The sequence below is a fragment of the Balaenoptera musculus genome, chromosome 18 (assembly GCF_009873245.2).
Source record: "Balaenoptera musculus isolate JJ_BM4_2016_0621 chromosome 18, mBalMus1.pri.v3, whole genome shotgun sequence".
In the NCBI taxonomy this organism is placed as follows: Eukaryota; Metazoa; Chordata; class Mammalia; order Artiodactyla; family Balaenopteridae; genus Balaenoptera; species Balaenoptera musculus.
In genome coordinates, this window is record NC_045802.1 from 50,985,169 (window position 1) to 50,997,664 (window position 12,496).

Sequence of the window (12,496 nt, forward strand, 5' to 3'; positions counted from 1 at the left end):
GAGATCTCTTGGAGAACTCTTGCCAATTGATATTATGAGGGGCCGGGAGGTCTCTGGTGTACCAGTGTCCTGAGGTCAGCTCTCCCGCTTCAGAGGCTCAGGCCTGACACCTGACCAGAACATCCCGACCCTGCTCGTGTTGGTCTCCTGCAGAGGTGGGGGGCACCTGTGGCTCACCATGGGGACAAGGACACTGACAGCAGAAGATCTGGGAAGCAGTCTTTGTCATGAGCCCTCCCAGAGTCCTCCAATAGCCCCACCAAAGATCCTGTAGCCTGGGCTTAATTAAATTTAAAACATGTTGAAAAAACGTTTGCCTTCCTGCAGAAAAGGACTTTTCTAATATATGCAAAGTAGATGGCTGCATGTTCCCACACTGCTGAAGAAAACCCAAAACCAAAAAACCAAATAACAAACATTCATGCCATTGTTGAATCACATGGAAATCTCATGGGGTAAATTGGAATAATGATTGTTTGTACTGACAAACTTTTTTGTTTTCACCATGTTCTTTCAAGTGGTGACTGGTTAAAATAAATGCATAGTTGTCTTTTTATGCCCAAAGTAAAATGAATTAACCTTGCCAAACATTGTGAGCTCTTTCATGTCTGCCTTATTTAATGCTTACTAAATACTGTGATAACTTCTCATGTGACTTGATTTTGTTCTTTCTCTGCAGAGATGAAAATTATGCTAGGGTGGTACTTCATAGACGTAACTCCCATGATGCCTCGGACAGGTGGGTGTTTCAGATGAGTTACTCATTAGCAGAAACACAAAGACAGTCATTTTTGAAAGTAGACTTGTTCAAGACAGGCTGAATATTTGTGGCTAGCCTCAGGCTTTCCCTCACATTCTGGGCACGTGAATGAGAATCTGTGATATCATCAGGGGTATTTACAGGGCAAACTGTGCTTTTCCAGCTTTATGCTTCCAGAATACAGCTTGGAGGTGTACTAGGATAATCAATCCACTGCCTACCCTACCAAGGTGGCCCTCCTGACAGGAAAGGGAAAGGGGTCCCACAGAAACATAGGATATTTCTGAGCCTTAGAGAAAGGAACCCTAAAAGCAAAACAAGAGCGAAGTTCACTTGCTTTATGGGACAGTATATTTCTTTTCAAAAACTCCTAGGCTTGTGGAAAACCACTAAATGATACTCAGTGGCAAATAGACTGACTAATGCAAATTAGTAGGAAAATTCAAACAAAACTCGCAAGCGCAATGATGTAAATAATCTAATATTGATGAAATAAATAGATAATATTCTTACTAAAGTGCATTTACAGTCACACACATACAAACAACCACACCCATCAGAAGAACTTAACTATTTCTCAGACACAAGTTTTATCTGGTCCAGTAGCCAGTGTCTTCCACCAAGACATACTTAGTGATTGTCTTTCATGGTGGGGACTTTAAAAAGTTAAGTAGACACTTTAAATATGTCTATTTTGGAATTTTTATCTGTGAATTTTTCTGAACCGTTTAAAAATTGTTCATAATTTTGATGTGTTCTCAGGGTCCTGAGTTTACCCCCCTCTACACAAAGTATCTGATTGGTTTTTGGGTTTCCAGCCTTAGCTCATCCAATTGACTGTTCTGTGATTTGGCAGGCTTTCTCCATGCCCTCTCCTTGGTCTTCATGATTTTGAAGCTTACATCCTTGTTCTCTGTTGGCCCTCAACTCACCAAACAAAGGGAACCTAATCATCTGAATCCAGGCACCAGTGAAAAATGCCCCCTCCATTTTATTTGCCTTTCTCTGCAACTATTAAGGAACAAACATGCTTGTTGTGAAGTGTGACCAGGCAAACTAAGCTTCGTGCTCTTTGTGTGTTTCAGAATAACGGGACCTTAATGCCGTCTATGCTTACTTTATATTTTAAACTCTATTGGTTACCTGAACCCTTCCTGTTACTGGACAGCATTTTGGCTAAAGCACATCGAGCTTTTATCCTAAGTAACAAAAATCTGCAAGCCTGAGACATTTCCCCTTTGACCCCTTGACTTGCGTCTCAAATGACATCTTCCTAAAAGGTAGTGTAGGTTATTTTTCTCCTTGCATTTGCTCAAATGGATGCCCATGTGACACTTTTCTACCCTTTTGCAGAGGCTGTATCCACTTTGATGTTCACCCAATACCACGTTGGAGCACCTACTGTGTGCTGACATTGTGCCAGGTGCTGGGAACACAAAGATACATAAGACACCAGCCTTGACCTTAAGGAACTCTCACATTTCATGGAAACAGATGAATACATAAGCACAAATACTCAAATTTACCGTGGAAAGTGCTTGTGGAAGTGTGTGCCAGTGCTATGGGAAGAAGTGGAGGGAGTGGCTAACTTTGCCTGAATGAGTGGGAGACCTCACTGAGGAAGTGGTCGTTAAGAGGCGCTTCCAGCAGAAGCAATAATATGTCCAAGAGTTCCACACGAGCAGAGACTGAAAATACAGGAAAAGGAAAATAAATAATAGTCTCATCACCCTAGAAAACAAGCTTCCTAGTGTGCACAAACTAGGACATTTTACTGTCCTTCCTCTGCCCGATCATTAAAACATGTCACATGAGGCAGAAGGCAAAAATAGTACCTGTGGAGATGCCCTATGTGAGCCAGTCACTATTCTAAAGTCTGGGGACAAAACAAAATCCCTGCTTTCCTAGAACTTGCTTCCTAGTTGAAGGTGGAGGAGGGAGAGACTGAAAATAAACAAACCCAATATAATATGTCATGTGGTGATAAGTGCCTGGAAGAATAAAGCCACTAATGAGACATAAAACAATAACATCTGCAAAAGGGGCTGTTTTCTGGAAGGGGGTCACATGGCCCTGCAGCACCTATCTGCACTCATGTATTACACCTGCTGGTGAACCACACTATGATTTCACTCTAAGTTTCTTTAAAAATGTGGGGAATTGCATTAGGCTTTTTTTTAACCTTATTCTTGCTTTAACCGACACTATTCCTTCTACCTCTGTTTGTTCATGTCTATTTATCCTCCAAGATCCAGCTCGACCTGCACCTCGTCCAGAAAGCCTTCTGTGATCCCCACCTCTACAAATAAGCTTTCTCAGCTTCAAACTTCCTTGCACTTGACCTGAACCTTTTCTACGACGTTGACCACTTGTTGCACTTGGATATATGTCTGATTTGTCCCTCTAGCTCTGTGTGTGTAGGGTCTATAGATAATTCATTCTCAACTCCCTCACAGTCATCAGCACAGTATATCGTTTACCTCCAAATATTTGCTTAATAAAGATATACTACATCAAGTTAAAAATTACATGTTAAATAGGATACTGTTTTAGTATTTTTTCTGATTCAATATGTTTGATCTGTCAGCTTCAAGTGATGCTTTGAAATGCAAACTGTAAATCATAGTATAATTCTCCAAAGAGCTTGCTTTCCCTGTATCACAGGGTTATATAAAGCATTAAACAGACTTTTTTTTTTGCTGATTGATCAGTCTGATCAAGATATCTCCACTGCTTTGATGATCATCGTTCCTACTATTGGGTCTTCTATCTTCTTTTCCCTTATTTTCTTGTCTTCTCCCCACTCCCTTTTTTTCCCTACTTATCTGTCCGCCTTAACTCTCTGCCTCTGTCTCTCCTCTCCCTTCTTCTCCCGGTCTCCCCTCTCTTCTCCTGTCCTTCCCATCCATCCTTTCTCTATTCCCCCACTGTCTTCTTTTCATTTCTTTCCAGTGCCTCCTGTTTCTCTCTTTTCCTTTTTTTCTTCTCTCTCCCTCCCTCTTTTCTGCCAGCAAGGTCTCTTCTCTCAACCCTGTCCACGGTGCTGAACTTATAATAAAGCAACTTGTATGTAGCTGTTGTGCTGGCTTATGGCTCTGCTGAAACTCTGCAAACAAAATATAGCTGATTATAAGGGACTGAGTTCCTATTACGTAAAAATCAACAACATTGAAAACACTACATATTAGTTATTCACCATTTTTCATGTTGTGTTGCTTGTTTTACATATCCTTATCACCAATTTGAATGTGTTACATTGTAATTAGAACAATTGGACCTAGAGAAGAATTCTTTTATTAGCATGGGGAATTGGATTTGCTATATTTCATCCTATCCAAGTCAAAGCCTGGGAAGATTTCGGTACTCCAAATCTGTAACATGTACATCTCCTACCCGAATAGGACAAAATTTTACCAAATCCATGATTAGTTTTATAAACTATTTTTTGTAATTTATTTGATCTTTCTATAATTATTTTTTGCTACAGGAAAACAAATGAGAGGGATGAGCCAAAAGCCACAATCAGTTGGTACAGATCTGTTGGCACTTTGGACAGGTAAGGTGTTTTGAACCACGCAAGCGGGATGCGTAACATATGTTAAATCCAGTTTCTTATAAAGCATGAGACATTTAAATGTTTACCAAAGTAAGTTTTGAACCATGATATTTTATCTCCAGGGGCAGAAGGACTATAAAGATTGAATTATCCTCTTCTTCAAAACTCACAAAATCTTGACCTGATATGCCATTTTCCTAAAATCTTGCTAGTAGTAGATCAATAGGAAAAATTCGGAAGAAACTGGTTTGAATATAGGTGGAGTGGGCACTGCATGTGGTCTGTTCAGCTTTAAATGGAGAATATAGTTTTTTTGTGTGTGAGTAGCCAGTTCTTGTTCTAACTTTGGTCTTTCCATCCCAGAGGCAGAGAAACAGCAGTTTCTGTATAATTACATTATGGAGAGACTGTACATTTTAATAATACAGTAGTTTTGATCTGCTCTAGGATAAAGACATTAGCTCTTTACTTTAGAAAGTGAAACTACTCTTTCGGCAGTGGGGTCACCATATGGCTGTGGGATGAGTCATTGTGTTATGCCTGTTATTGGCTCAGTCAGACAGAGGGAGAAGAAGGGCTCATCCCTATATAGAAAATTGAGAAATATCTATTCAAGTTGAAGTGTAAATGCTACAAGTCACATTTTAATTTTATATTTGGTAGAGGTGCTTATTAGGCATAAGTAAAGAACAAAGTTAACATGTTATTTGGAATCTAGACATAGTGAATACCTGAGGCCATTTATAGTTGCAGCCACTCCCTGTAGCTAAAGATGTGCTGCTTTTGGAGACAAACATGCCACCCACTACAACTGAAGCACATATGCTGAAACTTATGGCATCTAATAGATTCTATATTCACACCATGCCTGTGCCAATTAATACAGCAAATGCATGCACTTCTGCATTCTTCATAGCTTTTTTAAAAAAATAATTTAATTGATTTATTTAAATCCAACAAAATTAATAGTCTCTACTTTTTGAAAGATACTGTTAAGAGATAAAAATCAAACCAAAGACAAGGAGAAAATATATATGATTAAGAAAAACCACACTTGTATCCAGAGTTTATAAAGAACTCTGCAAATAAGAGAGAAGCACTTCTAAACGGCAGAGTAAGGACCTCCAAAAATCCACTCCTCCAGAAAAGTATTAACACTGGAAAAAACTGTCAAAATCAACTTTTTCAGAACTCTGGAAATTAACCAAAGGCTTGAAACAATTTACTAAGTGTTTATTCAAGAAAAAGAGTTGGCTGTCAGTAAGAACAGCAAGAATTGCCACATTTTAAAGCTTCCTATTCACCTATTCCTCTCCCCAGCTCCATGGGAGCCTTGAAAACCAGCAGTCTTGGAACAACAGTAGTTCTTCATAGCTTTTTAAGTCAATCTCCTGAATAGCAGACAATCAGCCCTGGTATCCCTAAGGAGGTGACTTCTCTCTTGTAATTAACAACCTTGACAAAAATCAGTTTGTGAGAGGAGTCATAGTACCTCTGCCCATTCACCTTGGCCTTACAGGCTGTCCTATTACACTGCTAATTGAGGACGGAAACCCTACTTCTAGGAATGTATTTGCAAGTGAGATAATTATGTCTCAAGAAAGGTAAATATGTGGGAGACCTAAGGCTTTCTAGGCTGTGTGTCTGAAAGCTTTTTCAGGCTAGTCAAGATAGAGCCTTGGAACTTAGTGATACACTAGACCAGGCCTCACAGGCAAGCTAATTGAGTCATTCTCAGCCTCAGCGACAAATTAGAATTACCTAGAGAGCTTTTTAACTCTGCTGATAACTTGGTCCCACTAGCTCTCATCCCCCAAATTCTAATTTAATTAGTCTGAGGTAGGACTCGGACATTTTTTAAAGCTTAGGAAGTGATTCTGATGTGCAGCCAAAATTCAGAGCCACCAACCTAGCCCAAACCTTCATTTTGTAAACTAGAAAATGAGGCCAGAGATTCCCTGCTTTATTTACACAGAGGTTTAACGGCGCATGTTTGGAAGAAGTATCCTGTCAGCTCCTTCCACAGGTAGTGTCTGTCTCCCAAGAGTGAGCTACATCTCTGTAAGTGTGGAAACAGATGTGAGGGAGAGAACACAGGAGTCGGTAAAGAAAGGCAAGTCCTCATAACAGGAGTCAGACTCCTATCATGCAGGCCACTCCAAGTGCAAGAGGTGAAATAATTTGGGGAGGTAGATGATCAAATGTATCAGGTGTGTGAGGATGTGTGCCATTTCAATACTAACACATATAATAAATGAGTAGGAGAAAAGTACTCACTTTACATTTGAAGAGTTCCCTTTTAAAATATACATCTGTTGGTAAAAATATGAAGTGTTCTAAAGAAATATAAGTAAATAATTGTGTACATGCATACACTATGGCGCAAACCCTGAAGGTGGTTTCTTGACTAATTTGGAAAACCTAGGTTAAGGAGCCCTCTAGTGTTCCATTATGGAAGTGTTACTTTTCCTTTGGTTGTTTGGATCCTGCTGCTAGTTTTATTGTTTAGGTATTTCCTGTCTCTAAGACTGACTCCTATTAATCTCATATCACAACTTGGCAGAAAATTAGTTTCTAAGAGAAGTACAAAGTTAATCTCCCTAAGTAATAAGAAATTGATGAATGCATTGGAATGATGGTTTAGAGTTCTCTCCAATATTGTTTATACACTGATTCCCCTAGTGGAGTGAAAGAGATAGTGGAGGTGAAAAATAACAACTGAAGAAAGACATGTTGATCATGAGTGTTGGAACAATTACACTACAGAACCAGGTGTACGACATTGGGGCCTACTGGGAAGACTTTGGAGATAGACTACTTCCTGGTTGTGTGGCCAAGAGAAAGCCACCCACCTTCTCTGAGACTCCATTTCTTCATCTATAAAGCGAAAACAATTACACCTACCTTGTAGGGATGTTCTGAAGAGTAGAGGAAATTGTATAAGATGAGTGGCAAAGAGTAGTAAGTAGCTATTTTTATTATTACATGCAGTATTGCCCACATAGATCAACACAGTAGAATTTTGATTAACTTCATTTAATTGTAACCTCAGAACTCTCCTTTATTTAAACCTTGAAGGTGTTTGAAATTAATGCTCTGTTTTCTTTAGACAGATTGTCATTTTCCCTGTACCAGAGTAGCAGTTTCCCAAGATTATTTTTATTTTATATGAGGATCTCACAGACAGCTGTAAACGTTGAGTAGTTTCCACAGAACATTTAAGGTTTAGGATTACCTGACATCTTATGGTATTCACAGTGGTTTACTGCAGAGCCCTTTAAATATAAACACATCAGAGGTTCAGTAGCAATTAGTGCAGGGAATATACTTATAGTCTTTGGCCTAATGATCACCTGAGAGATCATCATGAGTTTTTAATACTTGGATTCATTCTGTACAAGTTAATACCTGTATTGTGAACAGTCTATTGAGAATATGGAGCTCTGGAGGATTCCAACCTTTCTTCCTTTTTACATTCAAGAATTATCAGTTTGTGGCATTACATGCCATAAACAGAAACTATTTGGGGTTGACTCGTAGAATTTTAACGATTAGAGTTATTTACCCAATGTTTTAGTTACACATGTCAAAGTGACATCTAGGAATTGAAATCATTTTAAGGCTATGATAATTAAGCTATATTTTTCTATCATGATTTTTTTTTTTTTAGAACAAGGCAAGGTTAGTGTCCTTCTTCCCAGGAACAGTTTATAAAGCCCTGTACTAAAGTGGATGATAAAAGTGAAAGTTTAGAGAAAGTTATAGTAGACCCATAGTATGGGATCAACAGAAGAATCTTGCTGATCTTTTGTTTTCTGGAGCCTAATTTTGCCACATCCTAGCTTTGTGCAAGCCTGCAGAATGCTCCAGAAGACAGCCCCACATCTCAGGAAGAGCTTTCCTATCTGGTGTGTTCTTTCTGGCGGGAAGGGACAGAACAGGGGTTGCAGTTGTGAGATCCCACCACTGGCATGCAGACTACAGGATTCCTAATTTGTCTTATGACCCAAAGGACAGACAAACACACCTTTTCCAGAACTACCTTCCTTGTGGAGACCTGAGTTTAGAGGGTTTAAAACCTCTGATGGTCCGCAGGGCCTATTAACAAAATGTCAGTGTAAACAAATTTGCCCGGGTAGAGCAACTCTTGTAACAAGTTCCTTCTCGTGCCTCCAAATCTTGGTCCGTTAGCCCAATAGAAGATTACTGCTCACTCTCCTCAGATTGGCTGGAAAATTAGGGGATGACCCTGTTCCCTGGAATGACTCAGGGACCTAGGTTCTTTCCTAGGTTTTAATGCTGCCATCTTCAACCCATGGGCGTCAAAGCCATAGCAGATGGGGAAGAAAGAGCATGGAGGATCACACAGGAGGTTTTATGATGGGTTTGGGAGTCATGAATAATATTTCTGCCCACATTTTTTAGTTTAGAACACAATCATATGGTCCCAACTTAATTGTAATGAAGATTGGGAAATATGGTCTTCCTGTGTGCTCAGAAGGAAAATAAAGAGTTTGACAAGCATATAGCATTGTCTATGCCACAAAACATTTAAAAAAAATTGCTTAAGTCTTCCATTGATTCCTTTTAGCGACATAGGAAGTACTGTCATTGGCTAGATATATTATTAAACAATAATGAATATGAAATAGTTAATGAGTTAAATGTTCAAATGAGTCAGAAAGGCTAGTTGAAAAACATAAGCTTTAAAAGTTGCAAACTGTATCAAAATTGCCTCATAAATAGATGTTGTTGTAAGTAGCTTTTTTTTTAATTGCAAAATATTCTAACATGTAACACCTGAAAAGCAATTGTTTTTACAAGAGAAAGTTTCTGTTGTGAAGTGATTATAGCATGAACGAGGTCTGAAGGGAGTTTAATAATCTATATGTTCATCCAGACTTTTGTCTTATTTCTTTATAAAGGACCTCAGACAGAAATGATGCTGCTAAAACATATAAGGCCAATACCCTGGATAACCGACTAACCAATAGGTACCAGTATCTACTAACTCTGGGAAAGGCTCAAGTAATACAATATTTTTCTAAGTGTTACTTATTTACTTGCTATTAAGTAGGATTCTTCAATCCTGCTTACTATCTTTCTGTAAGTTCTCATCCTCTATTTTTTTTTCACACAAATAATTCTGGCATAAAAACGTTACTCCTGCTCATGGTTAAAGAAAAATAAAATCTTACTTCTGGCTTCAAAGTCAAGAGAGTTCATTGCTTCAGGCCATCATTCTTACCGTATTTATGTTTCTGTTTAAGTTATCCTGGTGGCAAGATTATGAAATACATGTAAACGTCAATTTGACATTCCTATTGTTAAAGAAAATTACTGAACCCAGCAAACAAAAACACGGGGCTTAAAAGATAATGAATTTTCTAAAGAAAAAAAATTTCTTTTGGAATCTAATACACAAAAGGTAAAAAAATCATGAGATCAACTTTTCAAATTTATTCAATTACTGATGCTTTCTCTTTCTTTCTCGCAAATAATGTTAACTTTTAATAATAATAACTCTAAATTCATGGACAATTGCAAATTGATGCAAGAATTCATTCTTTGTTGCTGCTCAAACTTTGCCTTCTTTTTTTCTTACCAGAAACATGTCCACGTTTCGGTCACCAGAAGAGACAAAGATGTATGTACTTTTCTAACTGATGTTACATTTTAAGAATAAAGTGTATTTCTTCCTATGTGTCCAAGAAAAATCAAGATATACTGCCCTCAGACCAAAGTTTCATTGTAGTTCAGCCATGCCCCCATAGCTTTGGCAGAGTTGAATGGTAGAAATATTGAAATGCTCCACAAAATTTCAAGTGTTTTCTGTCTGGACTTTTACACAGAAGGACTTCTCCTCTAACCGAACACCAAAGCTTAAGTCATTCTTTTTTTTCTTTTCTTTTTTTAAAATCTAGAACCTTTTAATTTTTTCCCTACTCCTATGGCAGCTCTTTCTTCTTGCACATTTCACTTGCTCCCAAAACACCCATCGTATCTACAATACAACTTAGTCATGAAATCATGGCTTTGCTAACAATCTATGTAGACAAAATACATTTTCCCTGTACTAACTGTGGTTATAAACTACCAAACTAGGTAGATTTTTGAAAACTTAGTTGGTTTTTAAATTTGTATTTACAAATAAAGTAATTTTCACACTGGACTGCACCTCCAGTAGTTGAAAAAGGCCTGAGTGACTTCCATTTTCTTTTTGAGGGGCTGCATATATTAATAAATGCTAAATAGAGATTTAAAATGGTGTGATTTTTAAATGTTTTCTTAAACAAACTATGCTTTTAATGCAAAAAATTGCAATATGATTCTGTTAGTCACAACATATCCAGGATCAAAAAAGATATGTAGGAATCCATAGGACATTGGAATTGATTGGTCTGGGTTTCAGACACACCATGTCATATAATGAATGACTTCTTCATTCAGTTCCTTCAGTTTTAATTATTTGGATGATAGCCTGGCAATTTGTAAAATGGTAAACTAAGGAAAAACTTTTTCTGTTGTTGCTCTTTCATGCTCAAATGAAATATTTTGTGATGGATTCAGAGCAGGTGGGAATACAAGTAGATTATAAGACCTTTCAAAGGTGGGGTAGAGTGGAAAAGTTACAGGAATGTGATCATTGTTTGTTCTTGTGATGAAACAGGCAACCTGGAGGTCTGTTCAGTGCAAATGCCACCAACACCCCAGCTTCCAACTCTGCTACTACTCCTGTAAAGAAAAAGAGGTATGATGGGCTCGTTGGGACTACCTCTTACTGCAGTTCCGTAAGGGATTATTCTTTATTAATTTCTGAACCAAATCATCCACCAAGGCCCCCAGGCAGTGTCCAGAAGTTGCTCTGCCCTTCCTCATTATTCCCTCCTCCCCTTCCCAGGGATCCAGTGCCTACTGACGACTCCTGTCCTCAAACCTCAGTCCTTTCCCTACCACCCACCATCTCCCTTTCAAATATGCCAGCTTTTTTTCTCCAATTTTATTGAGAAATAACTGACATACAACACTGTGTATGTTTAAGGTGTACAGTGTGACGGTTTGATTTACACATATTGTGAAGTGATCATCCCAATAGGTTTAACTGATATCCACCTATCATCTCATATAACATCCTTATGTCAATAAAAAGAAAAGAAAAAAATTCTCCTTTTGATGAGAACTCTTAGGATCTATTCTCTTAACAACTTTCCTATATATCATACAGGAGTGTTAACTATAGTCATCATGTTATACTTTACATCCCTAGAACTTAAATTTATCTTTTAACTCTATTGTCCTTTGTTGAATGATATTTTAAATGTATATAAAATAAATTGGTCTAAAGGGCAAAAAACCCAAAAAGGTAAGTTTGTACCTTTTGCCCACCTTCCTCCAATCCACCTGATTCCCCTGCCTCTGGTAACCACAAATCTGATCTCTTTATCAAGTGTGCTGTCTTAGGGTCTTGAATAACTAGGTAATGTTTTGATGATGGAGCTCAGATATTAAAGGGCAAGCTACTTCAGGTAATACATTTTAACAGAGTGCTACTACAGGGAGTTCCTGCCCTGTGTGTCATAACTGCAGTGTGGCCACGTGTCACCATGCTCCTGAAACCAGCCTGCGTCTTGGATGCCTCCGCTGCTCTGTGCACTGTGCTACTTCCAAGTACAGAGTCAAAGGCCACGTCTTGAGGCCTCAGTCTGTGTTCTTGTGGTCATTCCTCCTTCAGCTTCCCCTGCGTGGCCTCCCATTTTTGCCTGTGCTAATAAGTTCCATTTATCTAGTAGGCATGGAGGAGGAGCTAGACCTTTGGTGGTGCAATATTCTTCATGTGACAAAATGTGGTGGTGGAAGTGAGTTTTGCATGTTGAAGAGAACACTGTGCCGGTGAATCACGATGCAGATGGAAAACAAGCATTCGTGAACCTCAGTGCTTTTGAAATTTTCTTATTTTCTTTGCCTGCTCCTAGGACTATGTCTGGTATAGGGTAGCTGCTCAGTGTTTGTTGATGGGCTGTCTGACGGTCATGGTGCTGCTATAGTCCTCCTGGAGAGAAATGACTGATTCTCTCTATTTTCTCCTGCAGTCGGAATTTTGGTTGTATCTACAGTCTCAGAAACTACGATCACCTTTCTCTTAGACCCAAATTTCACATCCCCGCCCCACCCGATTCTTT

The 12,496-nt window shown here is 38.6% G+C and overlaps 1 protein-coding gene across 12 annotated transcripts in view; it reads left to right on the forward strand.

Annotated features, from left to right (window-relative positions):
• Positions 1 to 12,496, forward strand: part of SCEL (sciellin) — a 133,457-nt gene that overhangs the window by 23,150 nt on the left and 97,811 nt on the right. For all 12 annotated transcript variants that reach the window (XM_036831207.1, XM_036831215.1, XM_036831210.1 and 9 more), the window contains exons 4-8: positions 680 to 739; positions 4,248 to 4,316; positions 9,242 to 9,310; positions 9,925 to 9,963; positions 10,987 to 11,067. In XM_036831207.1, the coding sequence (XP_036687102.1) occupies positions 680 to 739; positions 4,248 to 4,316; positions 9,242 to 9,310; positions 9,925 to 9,963; positions 10,987 to 11,067 (318 nt within the window). The remainder of the gene's footprint in view (positions 1 to 679; positions 740 to 4,247; positions 4,317 to 9,241; positions 9,311 to 9,924; positions 9,964 to 10,986; positions 11,068 to 12,496) is intronic.